Source organism: Aedes aegypti, chromosome 2 (genome assembly GCF_002204515.2).
Source record: "Aedes aegypti strain LVP_AGWG chromosome 2, AaegL5.0 Primary Assembly, whole genome shotgun sequence".
Lineage (NCBI taxonomy): Eukaryota > Metazoa > Arthropoda > Insecta > Diptera > Culicidae > Aedes > Aedes aegypti.
The window spans coordinates 467,830,077-467,853,705 of NC_035108.1; the positions used below are offsets into that span (position 1 = coordinate 467,830,077).

The 23,629-nt window shown below is 37.2% G+C and overlaps 1 protein-coding gene across 11 annotated transcripts in view; it reads right to left on the minus strand.

Annotated features, from left to right (window-relative positions):
* Positions 1-23,629, minus strand: part of LOC5568091 (protein turtle) — a 155,292-nt gene that overhangs the window by 34,837 nt on the left and 96,826 nt on the right. For 10 of the 11 annotated variants that reach the window (XM_021848279.1, XM_021848278.1, XM_021848276.1 and 7 more), the window contains 3 exons: positions 20,007-20,134; positions 9,053-9,335; positions 1,755-1,996 (listed from right to left, as the gene is read on the minus strand). In XM_021848279.1, the coding sequence (XP_021703971.1) occupies positions 1,755-1,996; positions 9,053-9,335; positions 20,007-20,134 (653 nt within the window). The remainder of the gene's footprint in view (positions 1-1,754; positions 1,997-9,052; positions 9,336-20,006; positions 20,135-23,629) is intronic. The other variant, XM_021848283.1, reaches the window with a different exon arrangement.

Consider the following 23,629-nt stretch of genomic DNA (forward strand, 5'->3'; position numbering starts at 1 on the left):
ATTTTAGAGGTACAAAATATAAGAACTTCGCGAAGACATTTTGAATATGAAAAAAAAATCAAATAATGGAGGAATCTCTTGAATTAAGGATGGAAAACATCATCTTAAGCGACAAATAACGCATTTTTGAACGATCTAAGATGACCGTCACTTTTCCAGCAGCACCTCTCTAAGAGCACTTAGTACAAATTGGTTTTCATAGCAAATCGGCGTATTCAAATAGTAGGTAATAAAAGTTATCGGTTTTTCTTTAAATTAATATTATTTTTTGAACTTTCTGGAGCATTTCGCCATTTTTGTATAACAAAGTTCATTTTTTTTTTAGCATAAAGAAACAATGAAATAAGATCTATTTTGAAATTCTTGCGGAAATACGGATTCCACATATCTTGAAATGCATAAAAAAACATAAAATACGTCTCAAATGCATATTTGGAAATACAAGAAAATGTTCCACTTGTAATCTTGCGAGTTTGAGCTTTACTCAAATAATTTGTCATTCAATTTTTCAAAACGTGTAGTCAGAGTTCCCCTGAACATTTTTTATGAAGCCTTGACAACTAAAATATTCCAGATCAAAGGATTGAACTGATGTTCAAACTATCGGCATAAGTGAGTTATGATATAAATTCATCATATAATAGTGGGTTTCAAAATATACTTCTCTTCTCTATGAAGAGGATAGGTGACCTAAAAATTAAGAAACCCTGCCCGACTCATCCGTAACGAATGTTTTCTGCTGGTGTCTTTCCAAAAACTGAAAAGATGCAACAACGAGCATGCATTGCATATCCACTGGGTTTCTAGGTGGACTACGATAAGAAGCGATACATTGAAAATTAAATCAAAGCGTAGATGGTACACATAAGGATAGTGTTGTGCTAACATCGATTGGGATCAAATTAAGACAAAGCTGCAGGGGTGTAGGGTGCAAGGAGCAAATAACAAATACGGAAAGCAGAGTAGGTATTCCTTTCGCTTGTTTCTGATTGACCGGTCAGATTCGATTGCATTTATAAGCAGTATGTATTCAAGCCTGAATGGGATGGGTTGCATTTTGCAACTCGATTCGCAACTCGTATATAAAGGTTCAATCAGAGGAAAGATCGATGCAATGGAATGGATGTGTTATAAGATTCTACGCAATATGGTTTGAAACGCAAAAGACATGAAAATTCCTGTTTGGCCAATGGATTTCGTTCATTTTAGGGTGCAAATTCCAGTAGGGTGAACTAGTGGTAGGCGTGAAAGGGATGGAGGAAGTGATGGAAGTACTGGTAGATATAATGATTAAATACGCGTTTCAGCGGGTCAGCGCACTTCTTGTCTAGTAGGTAAAACATTCATTTTTTCTTGTTCTCGGTTACATGAAAAAGTCTCTCTCATTGGCCAATTGTTGCTATTTGTAATTACAGTTGAAAATTGTTAGTGGATTGGTGATTTTGATTAGATAATATTTACACTCACGATGTAAAGTGGGAACTACCAACATATACACTGTAGGCACGTCACAAAAAAGTACACGAAACGGGATCAACTCTAATTTGCTCTCGAAAAAGGATCGACAATGGATACAGACAGAAAAGAGATTCAACATTGAAAACGTCCGAATAGTTTACGAGGGATTCAATCGAATGAATTTCATTTGGCGGACGTAGTTGTAGTTGGGAATTTCAGAGTAAAATTTTGGATTGATTGTTTGGTAGGTTTGATTTGTTGGTTTTTGGTAGATTGTTCTTAGTCAAAATTTTTACCATGATTACAGCGCCGCCCGCTATTATAACACGGGCAGTATGGGAGACTTGTCCCTCACCATTGCGCGCGATACACGTGTAGTCGCCGATGTCTTCGTGTCGGATCGTGCTAATCCGTAGCTCGGTACCATCGTTAAAGATGCCAACAGTAGAAGACGGATCCACTGGATTGGCATCTTTGTACCACAGGATCTCCGGGGTTGGAGTACCATCTGCTTGGCAGTTTAGTATTATAGAATCGCCTGAAAGAAAATGCGAACACAAACGGATAAGTACATTGGAATCTGATGCGATTAGACGATAACATTGATGGGGAGGCAAAATTGGCAATATTTTCACAAAACACGTACCCAATGAACAGAATGTATGTTTGTACTTTTTCTTCGCGCAAACAACGTACAGTGGCGGACGGAACTATAAGACCAACTAAGAAGTGAAAGGTATAACTTTTGAAAATAAAGATGATAAACCCCGAATTAAGTACTATACAATTTATTTCCACTAGAGTTTGTATCCTTTGACGGATACGCGTATACCCAAAAACATTTTAGAGGAATAAATGTTAAGCAAACCACTTTGAAGCATATTCAAGTTAACCTACCTTGTGCATTTGGGTCATTTTCGGCCAATCGGCACGGTAAATAAGCTGTAACTTTGTACAACTCGTGCTGAAAAAATCATCATTTTGCAACTTGTTGCCTAAAGAACTATATCAAGATGGTTTTGCTCTTAACTTGTCACAGATTTATAAATAACATCCAAAATTATGAACAGTAAACAAATTTGCAATAATGTTGATATGTTGTGACATGTTTGAAACACGTTCTGTAATAATTTTGCAATTATTCAAATAAGATTTGTTATATTCTATATTTATTTGGTGTTATTTTGTTCGAGTTTTTGTTATTTTGACTACTAACGGTATATGTCTAATAACAAATACAGTGCCTTCCCAATTTTGGCAACACCCGCTTTTGTCTACCTCCGATTTTGGCAACACCCGTTTTTGGCAACAATTTCTTCCCGATTTTGGCAACACATTGAAACATATTTTCAATTGATTATTAAGTACTGAAACCAAATATTGTGAGTTTAAACAAAATGAAAATAAGTCAAAGTGAAAATGTTGGTGACCATTACGAGCTAAGAAAGCTAATGTTGAACGTACTTATGAGTAAAACGCATTTATTTCAAAGTTATTGTTTAACGTATAGGAGAATTCTCATAAAGCAGGCAAGCTGTATAAATAATTGCTACATTGTTTGAAAGGCGTAATATTTTAATCTTTAAAATATTTTATTGAATAATTGATGAGTGATTTCTATTAGGTAGTTCTGTAGTCATTTTAGTAACAGTTGTTGAGGAAAAAATCAAGAAAGTTCGTTCATAACACTAGATGACAATTTGGGAAAATTGTTGAGAATGGGTTTTGAAGTAGTCATTGAAAAACTTTTACAGAAGAATTCTAAGAGTGAGTAAAAGAAAAGCCCATGATCAAAATTCTTTGGATATTGTTAACATTTATATGGTTCTTCTTACTATCGCATTTATCAAATACAGACATTTGGAAATCATTTCTGGCAATCTAGACCAGATTGACGCTTCTTCAACAGTCAAAAGTTTTACTGAATACATCCTTGCTATAATTTAAGGGTGGTATAGAAGAATGTTTGGATGCATACTTTAGACACCTCTACAATTAAAAAGAACAAATAATTAAGGATTACTACATTTTTTTCCACTGATTCCGCATCTAAGCTACATTTTGTTGCTCTCCGTTTTTATTTTTACGGATGTTACAGAATCTTACAAAATTCAAATCGAAACATTAGGGCTACATATAGCGATTGTATTTCTACCAGAAGCATCAATTGGTGAAATCCTTGAGTTAATTCATATGTGCCAAAGAAATTTTGCAAGCAGTTTCTTAACGAGTTCTTAGAAAAATCTAATGGTATTCTCTTGAAAAATGGAACGCAATGAAATGAATGAAATTTGAAATTTCGATAGCAAAACTTTCAATAATTTTCAGTTCGAATATGACTCCAATCCTCTAATCATTATTTTTGCAACTCTCAGCTTGATTTTTCCAAATCTCAGCAAATTAGCATAATGCTTCAAAAGAACTCGTCATTAACTCTATTTCTTGGTGCAGTCTTGACAAAAAAAGCAGACAACCGTGATAACATTGATAGTAATGGTATGAAGCAATTTAGAAGAACTTTCACTTTTTTCCACTTGAAACCTTGTTCACTATAAAGACGTGAGGTCACCAAAATTGCGCTCTATGTTCAAGGAATCCCTGAAATAAACTCACCCGAAAGGATCCTCAGCCGAACCTGTATTCATAATCTACTTTCACTATGGTCTGGCTTTAAAACTGCACTTTTGCGCTATAGAACAGTCGCAAATCGTCACTGAAAGTAATACCACGCTTGTACTGTGTACAACAAGTGTGGTTTTCAGATTGTGCATATAATCAGTACATGATGTTTCTGCTTTTGAATCAAAAGCTGAACTGAAGAAGGCTCCCAGACATTTTTCACATCATTCGTAGTAATTGCCATGTATTTGCTGATACTTTTAGAGAATAGAATGATAAAAACATAAGCATTTCAAAATTCCCGAATTTGGCAACATCCCCATTCTGACAACATAAAAATCGAGCCTTGTTGCCAAAATCGGTAAGAAACTGTAGTGATATAATGAAATCATATCAGAGCAACACATACTGTTAAAATCTTGTTTCTTCTATCTAGTCGTGGACTCCTCTAAGGATTCCTCCAGGAAATGCTGTACAGGGATTCATGCAGAAATGACTTCAAGGCTTTCTCCAAGTTTCAGAACGACGATTTCTTCAAGGATTACTCCAGATATTTCTTTAGTTATTTCTCCAAAATTTCCTCTTGTAATCTTCTCGAGATTCTTCTAGGAATTGTCCCTGGGATTTCCTCCGGGATCACTCCAGAAATCATCATGGAGAAATTCATCTAGAGATTCTACAAGAAATAACTTTATGAATTCCTGTAGGGACTTCTTAAAAGTTTTCTTTAGGAATTCCCTCAGGGATGCATCCTTCCAGTGGACGATTTGTTCTTTGAAGGAATTACCACACCAGACAATGGAATAGAATACAACGCCCAATGTCGCAGTCGAAACACGTTCCTGACGAAAAGTTTTTCGGACTGGAGAGGGAATCGAACCCGCACTACTTGGTCGATGCGGCTAAATGCTTTCTAACTCTAGAAAAAAGATCTAGAGTAACCCCTTGAGGAATCCCCAGTTGAATCTCTGGAAGAATCCCTGGTGAAATTCTAGCAGGAGCCTATCGAGGGATTCCCGAGGAAATCTTTGGAGGGATGCCTGAACGAATCCCTTGAACATGCAAACATGGTTACGCAGTACTTATTTTGTCAACGACTTTTTCATAATAAAGACTATGTAGACAAAAAAAAAACACGGACACCGTCTTCAGACATTTAGCTGTACAGACTGTAACTCAACACTCGACAACGGACAAGCATGCTCCAATGGTACAGCCGAGAAACATTCCTCACGAAAAGTTTCTATGGCTGCAGCGGGAATCGAACCCACACCCCATGACACGATACGCTCATTGCCTGACGACACTAACCGCACGGCCACGAAGCCCACAATATATCATTAAAATATGCAGTTGATTATCTACCAGCTCATTCCTGGAAATCATTCAACGATTTTTCTGAAGCAATCCTTTGAAAAATTCCTTAAGAAGAATCTGAAGAAATCTCTGCAGGAATCACTGTAGAGATTTTACTAGAGAAATCCTAGGATGAGTCTGTGAAGAAACTTCTGTAGGAATCTCTGAAGGGCTTATGGAAGAATTTCCGGAAGAATGCCTGCAGAATCCTAGGAGATATTTCACGAAGAATCACGGTTGAAATTTTGCGGGTGTAATTTGTAGGTAAATCTTTGAAAAACCCCCTGTACAGATTTTTCAATAGAAATCCCTGGAATAATTCTTGGTGATATCTCCGGAGGAATCCACAAATAGATTTTCCAAAAGGAATTGATGTAGAGCATTTACTGGAGGAATTTTAGTAGATATTTTCTTAAAATAATCCCTTACGTAATTCTTAGGATAATTTCTGGTGAAATTCCTGAAGGAATTCATTCTCTGAAGAAGTTTCAAGAAGAACTCTTGGAGGAATCCCCCAAGGTTTTTTTGGGAGCCCAGAATGAGTCCCTGAAGACATTCCTGGGGAATCCCTGGAAGATCATCTGGAGAAAGCATTAAAATAATTCATGACGCCATTTTCCTCGTGGTAACTCTGGGAGAATTCTTGCACGAAATTTTTGTGCAATTTGTGAGTTGTGGAACACTTGCTGGAATTCCTGAAGCGATCCGGGGAGGAATCCTGGAAAAAACCTCCGGAATACTTCCTGGAAGAATCTTGAGACGACTACTTGGGGATATCTTTGTATGTTTCTGTGGAGGGATTCTCGAAGGAAATTCTGAAGAAATCACAAGAAATATCTTGAATAATCCTAGAAGAAATTGTCATAGTGTAACTCCTGGAGAAAAATTTGAATATATGTCGGCAAGAATCCTCTAGAGGAATCTCTGAAGGAAAGCTAGAAGAAATCGTTCGAAAAATCTCTGGGTAAATTCCAGAGCTTTCCTGGATGAATTTCTGAAACAGATCTAGGAGGATTTCTGGGAGAAATTCCTGGAAGAATTCCAGTAATAATTTTACTGGAGTAATCTATGAGGGATTTACAAGAGACATTCCTTCATGAACTCCTTGCGAAATCTTCGAAGGAATCCCTGTAAATATTTTTTTCTTTTGCAGGTTCCTTATCGAATCGAACTGTGGAAGTTAAATGAAAAACCATGACATTTGAACCGTCGTTATATACATGTGTATGAACTGCTGAATATGATATGCGCCAGTTCTTTCTGAAACAGGTTCCAGGTTCCCTTGTGCCCTTGTGCCCAGAATGACCATACTACTCACAAGAAAATCGGTTTAAAATCTAATTTTTAGAGCGTTTCGAACTCATGGGTCATTTTTTACCCTTAATGCATAATGTGTAACTTTTTCTTAATGCATTAGGAAGGTTAAATGAACTTTTAATCAGCTACTTACATATATTACTTGGGTTTCGACCTCAACTGTAAGGGCGTCTCTTTTTTAGAAAAGGTTACCCGAGCATAGCTTGATATCATATTGAAAACCAATTTTGATGTTGTGATGTCACGAATTTTGATAGCTCAGTGTGTTGTCATTTTGGTCGTTTTAACAAAAAAAGTTTCCATGAAATCCAATTGAAACCTAATTTAGCGATCAGTTACTAATCAGCCATCATCGAAAACTGTTTCTGCTATCATGGAGAGCAAAATAAGAATTCTCATTGAGATATACCCGAGCAAAGCCCAACATCAAAAAGTAAGCAAGGTGAAAACATATTCTGTTTTCAGCATCAAGTTGATATCATAATTTTATATCAATTTGTCATTGAAATATTTGATAACATATTTTGTTTTCGTTCTGCTATCATTTAAAATTTTGGTAATATTTTTATTTTATATAATTATAAATTTATTATTGCTACATGAATAAACACTATGATAATATAAAAATGAAGCATTAATTTTCTCGCAGACTCGTTTCAATATCAATCAAAAATATATACATCTCAATGAGTTCTCAATTTGCCCTCCAGAATAGCAGCAACAGTTTTCAATATGCTGTAACTGATAGCAAAAATAGTTTTCAAGTTGACTTCATGGGAAAATTTTTCTGCTCTCAGTTTTGATATCTTAACCGTTGAAACGACTAAAATGACAGTTATCTAAGTTAACTAAGTTATCAAAATTCGCGACATCACAACATCAAAATTAATTTTCAATATGATCGCAAGCTTGGCTCGGGTACCTATTTTAGATTGATATTGAAACGAATTCTCATTGCATTTATACATGTAGCACGAATGAATTTAAAATTACATTATCAAAAATTTAAACTGATAGCAGAACGAAAGCAAAATATGATATCTTATATTTGAATGATAAATTAATATCAAATTATGACATCAAGTTGATACTGAAAACAAGATAGGTTTTTGACTAGCTTTCTTTTTTATGTTGGACTTTGCTCAGATAGCTATTTAATTATATTAATGGTATAGCTTCTAAATTATTTTTTTAATTTTAATACAGTGGTATCCCGTTTTTGGCATGCTCCGTTTTGGCATGCTCCATTTTTGGAAATGGCCATGGAACACTTCAAGTTAAATCACGAATGTTTAAGAACCAACAATCTATGATAAAAGGTCGAGGGACAAATCGTCGATAAACAAAAGGTCGAAAAAACGAAGGTCTAAAGTACAAGAGGCCGAAAAGGAAGAATAAGGGACAAGAGATAGAAAAAAAAAAAATCCCATCATGCAAATTAGTTTTGACCTTTCCACATTCTGTCTTTCGACCCTTTGCCCGAAGCACGATCAAAGCAAGCGAAGAAAAACATCGCGTATGTATCGATCTATGATCGGCATCGGCATCGGCATCGGCAAACTTGATAAAAAGCAACAGTGAAGAAGATTCCGAAGAAGGGAGCGATAATAAAACCCATTTTTCCGCTCATTTACTATTGAGGGTAGGTGTTTTACTCTACTGGCACAATAAGCAATCCCCGAACATCTGATGGTACTGGGATCCCCCAGGTTTGGAGCTTGTTTAGATGGGTTTTATCATGCACTGTTATACCCCGATACAATCAGAGCTGTAGCATCAGACGATGAACAGTCTCTCATGATGTGTTGCAGATCATGATTGTTACAGAGAGCGATAAGAGAGAGATACTCTCAATTCTCTCACAGATTAATCTAACCAAAGTTTACGTACCTCTTCAACTTTGCTTTCGCTGTACTGGTCTTAATTTTTTGTTATTCATTTTAACCTCAAATATAAGGCTCTCCATTTTTCAAGAGAACTGTAACATAGAATTTCGATTTGTTATATCGAATAGTCATAGAATTTAGAGAGTTAAACTGTTTACTCTTAGGTGGTCTTATTGTATTGTCCGTCACTGTATATAAGACCAGGGTGAGTGTCAATTAACTCACGCAACAATATTCCTACAAAGAATTTTATATCTCCTTTTCAAGAAATTCAATACGAAAGAAAATGTAAATTTTCAGAACCTATTCCAGTGAGTCCGAATGCCAACAGAAGCAAACATATTGTTCACGGCTAAAACAGCGATTCGATTTAATCACCAACCCGGCCACGTGCCCGAAATGGGAGAACCACTCACCTAAATTAACGTAAATGATGTCCTCCGGCGTAACGCTGAAACGAGGCGGAGCGTGCACGTCCAGATGAAACCAGGTGCCGTTCTTGTGCTGCTTCGGCGGCCGATTCAGAAACACTACCTTACACTCGTACCAGCCCTGGTCGGACTCGCGGATATTGGTTAGGTTGAGCGAGGCCGCGCCGAAGCTCGAATCGGGTGACACTCTCGAAACGCGTCCCTCGTATCCCTCGCCGCTGTGGGTCGGGTAGCTCTCGTACCAGATGTAGATTGGAATCTCCTGTCCCTGTGAGCAGTCGAAGCGAGGTGTACAATTCAACGATGAAAACAAGAGAAAGGTGATTAGATTAAAGAATAGAAATGGCTTCGTTCTGGCACGACCGGTGGCTCTCACTTGCTATACGATATATAATCGAGCCCCGCTATCGATAGGATATGTATTGTATAAATATAGCAAGAAGAAGAAACTCCGAAAAAGTATAAGATAGCAGAAAAGAAGAAAGTTATAGAAAGGACATGCTGCATATAGATGAAGTAATAGATTTCGTTGTTAATAGAATGAGCGAAACTGTAGTAGAACAAGATGGTTTTACTTTGGAAATACATTTACATCGAACGATATCTAAAGTCGGTACAGTTTTACTCAGTATAATCAAAGCGTAAATATAACTAGAGTATAATAATATTCACTCATGCTTTTCAAAACGAATTACGACTAAAACGAAAGAAACCTGCTTCCTGCGAAAATTTATTTATCAATATCTCGATCGTTAATTAGTTTTTCCGCATGCCTTCGGCACCGGTGCCAGCCCGAAAGCCCGCTGAGGGAGGTTTTCGATGTGTGAAAATTGTGGCACTCAACCATCCAACCTCCGTTTCCGCAGAGTACCTCTGCTCCGCCAGAACGCCGCCACAGTGGGAACCACAACTTATAATAATATCGGAATTTGTGTGTGCCAACATCACATCGAAATTCCTCCCAACCTCGCCCAATAAACACCGGTGCAGAACGACAAGGCGGAATCGTTAATAGACCTCCATAAACCGACAACTGGCGCTGCGGTGGCTATTGTTTGACAGTGCCGTAGCAAACTCCGTTATTGAGTTCGAAAATTCAACTTCCTTGGCTATTTTCCATTATTTCTAACATTGTTTTCTTATTCTTATTACATCCCCATCGGGATAGAGCCTGCTTCTCAGCTTAGTGTTCAATGAGCACTTCCATAGTTATCAACTGAGAGCGTTCTTTGCCAAAGTAGCATTACGAAAAGATCCTGGACCGATCGGGAATCGAACCCAGACACTTTCAACATGTCTTTGCTGGACTCTAACCACTCAGCTAAGGAAGGCCCGCGTCATCTATTTGTTCGAGGTAGCAATCATATTTAATGAATATTTTAAGTGTGGTTTTAAATCCCCCTTTTTCAAAAAAAAAAATATGAGTTCAGAGATTCACTACTTCTTTTTTTTCGATGTAGCAATCATACTGAGTGAATATTCGAAGTGACCTTCTAAGAATTTTATTTTCCAAAACGGTATTCAACAAAAATTACCACCATTAGATTCCGGAACACTAAGATGTACTGTTTTACCTAGTTTGTAAAAGCACTCAACTTCTTTATCCCAATGTCCTTGTAACAACCCCTAACATGCACAAGTTCATGCAATGACGGTCAATTATGCAAATTTGAAAATCCTCATAAGAACACTTAGTTCAAAGTCAAAGTCGTAATCAATCTCTTCGGTAAATGTTCTATTAATTTCGAACAATCTGTACTAACGTAATAGATTTGAAATTGATGATTACCATTACTTACTTCAGTAACGATTTCAAATAGCCTCATTAGTCAATCAACAAGCAATTCCATCGCATTTGTGTTCTATAAATATTCAATCCACACATAATTGAATCAGAGTCACTTCACACACATTTCCTTGCTGCGACACTGATTCCCCCAAAACTGCGGTGCGGAATTTATTCAAACGAAGCTGGTGCCAGCCAAGAAGGGAAATTGGAAAATTTGTCCGATTAACAAACACCGTACGAACCAATCGTGTGTTCAGCCCCAATGCCTAAGCTTTCACCCGCAGAGGTCGCATTTGCGCTAATAACCCACCATACGAATTCATTACGACAGGAGCAGCAGCCAGCCAGCAGCGAAAACGAAGAAATACCAACCGGGAAACAATAATATCGGCAAAAAATGTGTAAGAAATTTTGAATATGCGGCCCTCGGCTCTCCGAGTGGCGCTTATTTTCCATGACGAGCAGGCAAGCAGCGACACAACATGGAAATTAATGCCGACGTTTTTCCTTCATTTTTCCCTGGCCTGGGGAACCGGGAAGGAAGCTCACGCAGGTGAGGGCCGTGAATTCCAAACCCGGTGTCGTTAGCTCATTTAAATTATCGGTGTGACATTGAGCGATAAGGTTAAGCTGGAAGAGGTGACGGAAGGTAATTTGGCGTAAGTTTGCCAACCACTATCGCTCTATTAGGAGGACATTTGATGGCTTAGCACAGGGAGTTGCTGGCGCCTGCATCGTGAGTCAGATTCAGACTGGCAGACGACAATCAAGACGATAACGAGCGACACTGTGGAAGATGTTGCGTGCTTGATGGATTTCTCGCTTATTTCACGATTCGATGGAGCCGCTTGGTGAACTATGATATGATTGAACTGGCATTGCGCATTTGAATCAGTTCAATGTTCTGCTATGCCAATCTGACACTTTTAAAAATGTTGTTCCATGAATTCTAGAACATTTCTACAAATCATGTGTAAAGGACTCGTCTGAAAGTAACTTTAATAAATTAGACCCAGAATCGAAGACGATGCGAGGAAACAATAAACGATCATGGGAGACAACCACTATTGATCTGCACAATGAGTGTTATACCAATTACTCACCAAAGTACTCGGGTAATACACCTGGATTTTCGAGACAAATGCTGTATAGATATCACAAAACATCAATATTTTGTTGAAGAAGCTGCTCTTGATTACATCTGCCGAGAATTTCATCAGTAATCCGTCAGGCATATTAGGCCTAAAGATCTTGCTCGGAGGAGCCTGTGACATTAGACATAGAATCGGTGTTCGACATCATAGTAAGCCGCGCGCGCGAACAGACGTGTTTCAAATCAATTGTCACGATTTCTCTCCCCTCCGCGTATAATTTCAGTTCAGCTGATGAGTGTGCGAATCGGCTGGTACAAGAATAAATTTTCAATGGATTTAACTAATATTTTTACAATTATAACTAATGCTGCGCCTGTTCAATAACTGATCAATTAGCGCTTTGTGAAAAAAAATCAAATCGCATGTCATATATTTCTATTCCTAATTTCCTAATCCTAATTTTCAAATAGCTGCCATTTCGTCAATTTCCTTCTGATTTTTTTTTTTGAAACCACCGTCATTTTCCCTTAAAAGGATTCAGTTATTTGTCAAAAATAGACAATGCTGAATTTGGAACCATACCGGAGATATTCCGGGTTGCACTGGGGTCACGAGGGTGCCAAATTCGGGAAATGTGATTATTTTTTTTTATTTATTTCAATTACAACCCTAAAGTTTTTATGTAAAACGTGAGATAGTGACCGATTGTCATCATTTCAACATAATTTTCATAAGTGGACCGTTCCGGAACATCGTAGCCGGTTTTACCATCTTCATGAATTTGGGAGAACATGTCAATAAAAGAAGAAAACCCTCGGAACAAACAGATGTGGCCGCTCCAGATCTCCTGGCACAGGTTCCACGAGGGCCTCTTTGGGGACATTTCCGTTTTCGTCCAAAACATACCGTGCGACGTCTCAATCTTCTTGAATTTGAAAGAATATGTCAATAAAGGAAGAATAAACTAAATATCAATTCAGCACTGTCCATTTATGACAAATAACCAGTGCTGGGAATGGTAATAGTAGTAGGCTTGAATTTCGCGAAAATCACGTGGCTTTCTCAGTACAGTAGTTCAAAAACGTCAATCTCATCAAGTAGCCTATGTTGGGTGCATGAATTTCTCTAAATCGTTAGTGTCATTGAAGGTTCTAAATGCGGGAAATAGAACATTTTTCTACAGTAATTTTGGGTTGCTCTTAGCAACGGGTGTTTGGCAATTTTCAAGGCTCTTAGCCTACAGCATCGATAGGCGTGAGTTTCACTGGCTTCGCTGACTGCGATTGGCTTTGTTTGGCTACTGTAGAACGAATTTCAGTGTTTTTCCCAAGCCTGCAAATAACTGAAACCTTTTTAAAGTAAACTGACGGTGGTTTCACAAAAAATCGGTTGGAAATTGATGAAATGGCAGCTATTTGAAAATGCCTTGTCGAAGGTCGGTAACGTAAAGGTTAAAGATGTTTTTTTTAATCGAGAGCTGGAGTCGATTAAAGGCCCAACCGCAATGATAGTGGAACGGCTAGTAATAGTTCATGCTGGTGAACCGGTTCCGCTTTCTATTGCCATTCCGCTATCATTGCGTTTGGGCCTGAATTCTTCGTTCTTTATTTAAAATTATTGCGTTATAGGTGGGTCTTCATTTGTTTCCAAAGAGCTAGAAAAGGCCAAGTCCCATCTCAAAAAAAGGGGAACGGTTGGTACGGTTATCCCCGTTTCTTCAAATAAAAATTCAAAAATTTGCATTAATCGCGTTATTCATACGTGGATAATTTGATAGCCGTATTGTATTTGAATTAACTTCAAACCCAAGTGCAGCTCACTGTGCAGAGCCTGGACATTTTAATATATGTACCATATCACGGATATGTTACAAATATTAATGCTGCCAAGAAAACACTGGGAAAATTTTAGTATTTCCTGGATGCTTTTTAATACTGGCAGTGCAAATTCATGCTTCCAGTGGATGATTTATCCTTTGAAGGAAGCACCACACTAGACAACGGAGTAGCATAAAACGCCTAGTGGCAAAGTCGAAATACGTTTCTGACGAAAAGTTTTCCGGGTTTGTGAATATATTTATAATGATAATTTAATTATTATGCTAGGGTAGTTCAAAAAATCGTTTTTGCTCCACACTGTTCATTCGATTCAAGATCAAATGTTGAGTGTTCTCCCAAAATTTGAGCTCATTTTGATGGAAACTGAGACTACACAAGCCCTTCAAAGTTTGTATGGAAATTATTCAATCAGCCCTAGTATTTGGCCATGTACTCTTGAGGATTAGGACCGCACTGATACTGTCAGATACATTTGTCAGCTACAACTTACCCTAAGACCATTTTCAAATCGGACGTCTCTTGTTAGTTATTGAAATATGGCCAATCGGAAATTTTTAAACTGTGCTCGTTTATCTATCCAACAGGCCACATTGTAACTCTGGCGCGAAAGATAGCACACACGAATCATGGCACCTATGTGTTACTGCATATATTCAGTGATGCCTACAGAGCAGCTTAATTATTATATTCAAAGATTTTCAACTAGTACAAAAATCAATAACTAATTACTGAGGTATCTGATTTGAAAACGGTCTTCGGCAAAGCTGTTGTTGACATATGTATCTAAGAGTATTAGCGCAGCTCTAATCCTCAAGAGCACATGGGCAAACACCATGATCGATTGTATAAAATGCTTGCGTTTCCCATAGTAATTCCCATACAAACTTTGACGAACTTCTGCTCTCTCAGTTTTCACCCAAAAGAGAGGGATACTCAAATAAATTCCGTGATTGATCCCACAGTTTTGGTATATTTATTATTCGGTGTTATGATGTGGAACAAATATGGATAAGAAGATAGTAAGTACATAACAGTAGTTCTAGATGAGTGGATGTTCCATGACTTGAAATCTTCTTATGAAAAAAAATGGTCCATTCAAACACCTTTTCAAGCGGTTTCCATTCAATCATTCGACATTTTCATTAGCTGATTCTCAACTTATGCAAATATAACAGCTAACTGCAATAGAGAGCATAACTTCCCAAGTAACATAAATGCATAGCTGACTAGGAATTGATTCAATTGCAATATGCTTCAGTCATTTGTTAAATTTTCATTCCGCATTTTTTTTTCTTTTTTTTGTAAGAAAGGCATAATGATTGGACTCGGAAGAAATGGGACACTTTGTTTTGAGTGCAACTTTTTATCGCGTGGGTAAAAACAAATGAAATTTTGGGTAATACTAGTTTAGAGTGCTATGTTTATGTGTGCAAAATATTATCGCGATCTGTCAAGTAGTTTTCAGAAAGCATTCTAAAGAAGAGAGGCTAAGCCAGAAAATCTTGGGCGCGTTGTTCGATAATCCTGGTCAGTCGCACAGATGGATCGTCATAAGGCTTGGAATGCACCGTGTCCTGCGTTGTGAAGATGTTCCAGGAGACGAAAACCATCGAGCGGTGCGCTAGAAGCGGCCGAAAACCAAAAACGGAATACCCAGAGAAGGCGCGGAAAATAAGGCAGTACTTTAAGAATAACCAAGGTTCCGAATTCTCACTCACCCTCACGATAATGGATTTATCCCTCACAGCAATTTTCAGCGGTAGGCTTGCTTGTGATTTTATCCGTCAACAAAACAAAGCGAAAATATATAATTGCACATTTCCACAGCTATGAGAAGTTTGTTTTTTCTTTCTCCTATCCATGGAGAACATTTCCTGTGTCCATCGCCACGAGCAACAGTTGCTTTTATGCACCAAATTAACCACCACTTTCGTCAAGTTGATGTGGTAGCAGTTGTTTTTAGCAATGTTCTAGGTTTGAATCCCGTCGCCGGCACCAGTTTTTGTTTATCCACACAGTGATAATTCTCGGGAGCAGTTGGTGAGCTAAAATATGATGGAGTGATAAATAAATTATCCCCAGAGTGGAATGATTTTCGGTTGACCTCCAGGCGTAACTCTAGGGAAAATAAGTTTGAGCGAAAATAGATGTTCACGTGAGGAAGCGAAAAAGCATTCTCCTTACGTACAAAAAATCGTATATTTCGCATCATGGATACGAAAATTCAGAACCCTGAGAAAAACCCGAACCTTTTCACCCGAGACGTGGCCAAAAAGGTCAATTCTTCGAAGTGGTTCGTCTAACAGACCATGAAGCAGGCTGGGCTACGTGTTTTTAAAATCAGGCGCCAAACCAAACTGACAAGCAAAACACGGTGGCCAAATTGCGTTCGCGGAAGCTGTACCGTGAGTGGCTGGTCAAGCCAGGCTGTCTCGGCATGGACGACGAGACATACATCAAGGCGGACACCAAACAAATCCCCGGCCTTGAGTTTTTTGTCGGTACGTCCCGCATGTAGGTTTCGGAAAAGTTCCGGGAGAGAAAGATGGACAAACTTGCGAAGAAGTACCTGTTGTGGCAGGCGATCTGCGAGTGCGGACGGTACAGAAAGCCGTCCGTTATAACCGGCACCATAAACGGGTAGATTTATCGAGAGGAATGCTTGCTGCCCTTCATCCGCTCTCACCATTACGCCAAGCCTGTAATGGATTAGTATGGAGCGAAGGACGTAAATGTGGTCCCGAAGGAGGCGAACCCGCCAAACACACCAGAACTTCGTCTGATCAAAAAATGTGGGGCGATAACAAAGGAAAAGTTGAAGAAAATGGGAAAACATTCAAAACTGACGAAGCTTTGAAGAAAAACTAGGATAAATTGTGTAAGAGAGATGGGCAAAGCCTCGCCCAAGATCTCATGAGCAGTGTTAAGAGAAATGTACGAGCACTCAGCTTGGGGGGTATTAATTAAATAAATTCTAAATTAGACTAAAAACATGACTAACATCCTCTTAATGCTACAACTAGATAACTCGAAAATTTGAGTTTTTGAGTTGAGTATGCCAAAATATTGCTCTTAACTAGCTCTATAATATATTCGAAGCTCAAAAACGTGCGATTTAAAACAAAAAAGTTATAGTATATTTTCAAAACTAGATATCTTAAGTAGAACAAACTTATTTTGTGCTAAAACTAGGTAACTCGTGTTACACAGTTGGAGCTCTGAAATTTCCCCTCATGTCATTATGTAGATTTGGGTGCTACAACAGGATATGTCATAAAAAATAAAGAAACAACTGGCTATTACAAAAACAAAATGGAAAGCTAGTCTCGGGTAGAGATCCCCCAGTATCTATAGGGTCATCAATTGAACCATTGAATGAAAAACTTTGAAAATACTTAAATACTTGTTTATGAGAAGTTAAATCATGACTATTCATACCAAAATAGATTTGAAAATATTGATATGAGCTTTGGCCAAAGAACTGAAAATAGCAATTTCAAAAGATGTGCTTCATTTCCGTACGCAATCCAGAGGAGGATTGGAGAGAAAAGAATTTTTGCATTGCATGCTTTTAGTTCAGGTAAAATTAGCGTTTTGGACACAGATGTAGGTAATTTGATTTAGACTTGTTTAGTTACACGTCAATTAAGAAACTTCTTTGCCTTTTGCCATTTACTGTGCTGGTCTTAACGTTCAGCATTACCTGTTTTATTGTATGTCTGAAGGTATGGTCGTCAAAATAAAAATACAAAGTGTGGTTTCGGACACTAATGTGAAAATAAATATGATTTCTTGCAATATATCATTGAAAATGAACTGGAATACAAATCATATAAGACAAAACTATCTTTTTTTTCACATTTAATTCAAATGGAATGCGAAACGCATTCATACTTTCAAATTTTTATTGTTTTGGATTATGAGTGTGTGATCCAAACAAGTTATTTCATTCAAAAGTTTTGCTAACAATGTTCAAAATTTGACGTACCGTCAATGTAAAACAGTTTCCTGCATCTTGGAGAAATAATTTATGAACGTTATTCAATACGGGAAGGTGTCCGGAGCCTTGAAATCTTCTTTTTAATACTAGTTGCCATTTTCGTGTTGCGAATCCTTTTAAGATGATTCTCATGTATCAATTATGTATAAATTGAGTTATTTTTATGTATTGGCTTAAACTAGGTATCTCTGAATATAAAGAAATGGTTGAATGATTGTGCATGCTACAACTAGATGATTCGCAAAATTTTTATATTATGATTTTTTTCTCGGCTAAAAGTTTTACTGATGCCTCAATTTGTACATGATAGGAAAAATAATGAGTAAATAAACGTATATATCATGAAATAAAATTGGAGAAACACTCTGCAACGGAGAACCATGTCCTTGAAAGATGGTCTAATTTTCAAAGTCTTTTATCTCAAAACGTCGATTTTCGAGTTATCTAGTAATAGCATTAAGGGGACGAGTTATTTAAAACCTGAAAATGTGAGAAGTATCCCATTTTAAATGAATTTTCGATGATCATTTTTGTGTGTCTCATTTTTTTTTTTTTTTTTTGAGTCCAGTATTTATTCGACCGTACATCATCCTAAATTGGCTATCAATAGAGAAGTTTAATGCCCCTGAAAAGCAGTTAATAATCCGAAATACTTTTCATTCAACAACTGGGAAAACTGTAACAATACTGTCTGAACTTGCTTGTTCAAAATTCAAGTTGCCGTAGAAAAATGAAAGCACCTACACAGCAATTAGTTTGAAAGTGATAATGATCAGCTTATAATTTAACTCAAACCCATCAAATATCACTAATTTCCCTTCTATGACAAGAGTGAGAGTGACCACACAATATCACTTCCATATGCAACTTGATATGCCCCATCGGCAGCGGCAAGGTTGTTGTCCCTTCACCAACACTGATTATCGCCATTGTATTACTGCTGCAGTAACTTCTTCTGCCCCACGCTCGCTAGCCCTCAAAGGCAGACCAGCCGGCATTCGCCTAACCTCAGATACCACGTCCGATTTCCTGTGTCTGGGACATTGCATTGGCAAAAGTCTCCTCCAGCTCCAATTTACACACCGTCGCCGTCAGCCACGATGTTTTCTTGCGGTCTCTCCACTCTCCAGCGCTTTTTGTTCGAAATGTCGTCTGCCTTTCGTTCCCCTTCATCAGGCACGAACCTTCCGAGGCCCACCGGAAATCGAAATCAGTTTTTTCCCTCCAATTTAGGTTAGCTGCCCTTTGGAAGCTCATTAAACTGTATCGAAATTCTCGGTTCAAGTTCTTTTCGATTTATTGCTGCAAAGCAGACAAGACCGGGTGGGAGGGGAAAGAAATTATTTAATTGGGCTCTAATAGCTTTCTTTGTTGAGAGCCATCACTCGATTCAACATAACTAAAGTGGTAGGAAAACTTCTTTTCATATTTTCTCGGTTAGAATTTCCCTCGTCTGAAAGTTCCGAAGTGAATAAAAATAGATTGTTTGCCTTGTCGCATGACAACCGCATTATAGAAAATCACGACACAAAGCAATGAACTTGTAGCAAACTTGATTATCTGCTACTGCCTTACCCCTTTACCTCTTTTTTTAGACGAAGCTTTATGCCGTGGAAGAACGCAGAAGAAAAACTCGTGAATTGAGATATTGATAAATAAACTACGCTACAAGTGAAGCCATAACCAAGGACACGCATTCGTAATCGATACCGAGACATTCAATACTGCCTATAACCATAAACTGTTTCGATTTGGCTTATTATACCAATAATGCAAACATAACTGGATAACATAAAATAAAATGCTCGATATTCCGTAGCGATCGAGTAGGATAAAAATCGAAACGAAATCTAAAGAAAAAGTATTGAAATAGAAACAGTTGAAAATAGTAACAAACAGCTGTAGACTGCAATACTTAGGTCTAGATGAGTATTTATGAACTCTGAGTTTGATATTCTTTTACTGAGTTTTGCATTGCGCGCAAGGGCTCATTAGGGCTCGGATTACTCTAGTTAAGCTAACTCATTCTCTCTGTCTGTTTCAGTGATGGAGGAGACTAACTTTTCTGTTTGGTTTTTTATTTTGGGGGGGTCTTGAAGCCTAGCGCAGACTTTGCTCACGAAGTGTATGTGGTATGTGGTTTACGATTCGTACGATACGAAAAAAAAAACAAACTGGAGAAATTGATTAGGAGTAGAGAGTTGAGTTGATAGCGTACCGTTTCGCTCACCTTCTTCTCCCACTGTAATACATAGGGAACGGGATGGTCGCCGGGAAACTCTACGTGACAGTTGAACACGACGCTCTCGCCGAGGATGGCGGTGATGTGAATGGCATCCTGGGGTGCTGAAATGAGAATCAGAGAATATTGGTGTAGGAAACATTATCTTATGGTTGAAATATAGAGGATACACTTTAATTTTTTTTATTCCGAAGCATTTATTAGTAAAACGGCACATGATTAACATCGTTTGATGGTCCAACGAGTTCAGAATTAAATCACTAAGTGGAGCAAGTGAGCATCCAAAAAGTTTTAACGCTCAGATTCAATATGATTTTGCCTTTTATGATTATTACAAAATATTTTATGATTCAAAATGTCAGTTTTGCATAGAAATATTCATAGTTTTAAAAAATATACCCAATATAGCTGTAAAACTTAGTACTGGACAATTGACTGGTCCTAAGCCTATAGACGCATTCCATGCCAACTCGAACAGATGTTGACAGCACCCTCTCAGATTTCAATGACATTTTTGTGCAGACATTGACTGTGTTAGCCACTATATAGTTTTTCTTAAACTTTTGTAAAATCGAGATAGGCATTTTAAACAAAAGAGTTTTTTTAACAAAATCTTTTTCTTGTCTTAAATCAGGGTTTTTCAACCGGTGGTCCGCGGACTCCTAGGGGGCAGTGAAGACATCACAGAGGATGCGCGAAACCGTTATTCAATAAGCGTTTTTGAGTATGGATAAATAAATGAGAGGAATTTCTTTCTCCGCTTGTTTTGCAAGAGTTTATAGTCAGTGGAGTTTAATTTCAAATATTGGAAAAAATACTTTTTAATGTACACAATTACTGCTAAAATAATTATAATGTTATTCTGTCCATATGAAGTTTCAAACCCAACTTTTAGTGTAAGCCGGAAAACAAAATTAATATCTTTGCTAGTGATATGCGTATATTCTTGGTTGACGGCTATCTCAATCTTTCAACTTCCAGTCGCAAACTCCAATAAATAGATATACGTAAAAAAAATCCTGGCATATTTAAGGGCATATTTCGACAGTTTCTTGGTGAGATCCACGAAAAGTTTTTGGGAAGTTTTTTGCAAAAAAAAACACTCAAACCATTGGTGAAATCTTCTTGAATCCATCAGCAGAGTTTTTAAAAAGATTTTCTACAAATATTTATAAAAATAAATACGGATTACCTACGGTGAAAATCCATCGTAATCTCAACAGCTGAAGGTTCAGTGAAAAATTAACGAACAATTTGTAAAATCATTGAACAAAATAGTAAAGAAAAAATCAAAAAAGGTTCAACCGGAAATCGAACTCCCGACCTACAGTTCAGGAAGCAGGCTTGCTACCACTGAGCTAGCTGTCACTGAAACAAAAGGACCTCGTGCCTTCCAGAGCGGATGTCCATCGATTTCACAGAAGTACGGTGAAAAGATTGCTGTCACCGGACTGTTCGTCAGTATTTCATAGGTTACAGTAAATTTGTTTGTTCTCGCGATGTTTTTTTGTTGAAATTGTAGATTTTACGAATTTTGTCGGTAAAATAGAAGATTTCACAGGAAAATCTGTCATGTTGTTGTTTACAGTTACAATTCTGGTTTCTAAAAAGCTCTAGGAAAACTTATTTAGAATATTCAAAAAAGCTTGCAGAAGTCAAATCCTAACATATTTTCGATAAATTTATTTACGAGAACCTCGCAAATTCAGTTGCAACTTTTGGTATACCCAAAGAAATTGTTCAGATCTAGTGATAAAAATACAACGGCTTTCCATAGCATTGCTGTTTCATAGCTCGATGTTTCCATTAGTCGATGGTCCCTTCAATATCGACTCATGGAGGGTTGACTGTATTTCAATTTTGTATCATTATTTCCTCTGTAATTCTTCTGAAAACCACATGCACATAAAACTGAAAACATAAAAAAATTAACTGATTTCCACCTTAAGTTGAAACTTTCAGAATCAATTTACTTAGCTCAAATGATGAGTTAGATCAAAAGTGTCTTCGACAAAGTTTTTCAAAATAAATTTTTTTAAAAGTGTTCAGATGAGCGCAGCCACAAATTTCATCAAACAAAAAAAGTTTGAGTCAAAATTTATACTTAATAAAAGGCCACTCTGTTCAACTTTTTTCTTAGAAGATTCAAAACTCAATTACGAATAACTTCTCTAAAAACGTCGAACGTCTAAAACCGACGATAACAGAGAAAACACTATTTTCCTACTTTTTTATTATGATTCGTGGTTTACGGCTAACCAACCGAGTGGAAGTTTGAACAACTACCGAAAAACTTAATTTTACATATACTTTGCAATTGGATTAAACTTGCTAAAATTAACATTTCGGACCAGTGTGCAATGTATAGATGGTTAGACCATTGTGAAAAGTATAGGCAAAGTTTCATTGAACTAAAAATGGTATTTTTTTAATCGACTTTGGAATTGATTTCGTAAACTATTTATTTTTATTCAAAAACTCAGACAATTATCTACAAGTCATCCATACAACACTGTTTTGTACACCCAACTAGTAAGATTAATATAAAGTTCTGCATGAAAACCATACAAATATTGTATAATATCGTTGCAAATACAGAAATTGTAAGATTCTTATACAGTATTTGTATTAAAATCTAACATATTCTGTAAAAAGCATTGCATTTTTTTATACAATGTTTATATGAGGTCTGGTTTTGGGTGTAATTTTTCGATTAGGGTCGATGTACCAATAGTCGCATAGCTAAGAACAAATATTCGTATAAAATCCAAAAATAAATCTAGCGACATAACTTTTACATCATCTGTAAGCTTTTTATTTTGGCTTTGTGGAAAAAAATATATAAAAACTACGAAAACCCTTATTTTTGTATTTATTATCGCTTGTGCCACTTTTGGAACACATGTGCCTATAGTAGCACTATTTCTAATTTCCGTTCCTATAGTAGCACTAGCTTCACGGCATGGGCAAAATTCAAATCAAAATCATATCACCGTGGATCAAAAGCTTTCTTAATTCATCGATTATTTTGGTAAATAAAAATAGTTTCTTTTAGTAGTGCTACTATAGGAACAATAGGTTTACTATAGGTGCAAGGGGGCTTACATTAAAGCAAAACTTTTTACTTCGATCATTTTTGAACAAAATCGAACTGTGTATCAATGGTACTTAGATAATTAGCTGCTGACCTTTATGTCAAAAAATATGTTGCAACGATTTATAGCCTAACGGCCGTAAAAAGCCACTAGTGCGACTATAGGAGACTGTCTACTAGCGGAACACCGATCCTACATTTTTTTTTTGAAAAAAATAATCGGTTAAAACATTTTTGCCCTTTCCAAATGATAGTCCAGAAATTTTTTTGAAAAACTTTCATACTTAATGGATTACTTAGTCCACAAAATTTCATTGACATGGTGCTGCCAGCTCGGAATACGATTTGGTACGAAATGGTTCTATATACACACTAGGATCCACACCAGAATTGCAGTATCCTCACTGGAATCCCAGATTCCGAACTAAAATACATGAACCCACACTGAAGTGTCCCAAACAGATAAAAATATTTAAATTTCCATGTAGCGTTAACAGATGAGTAT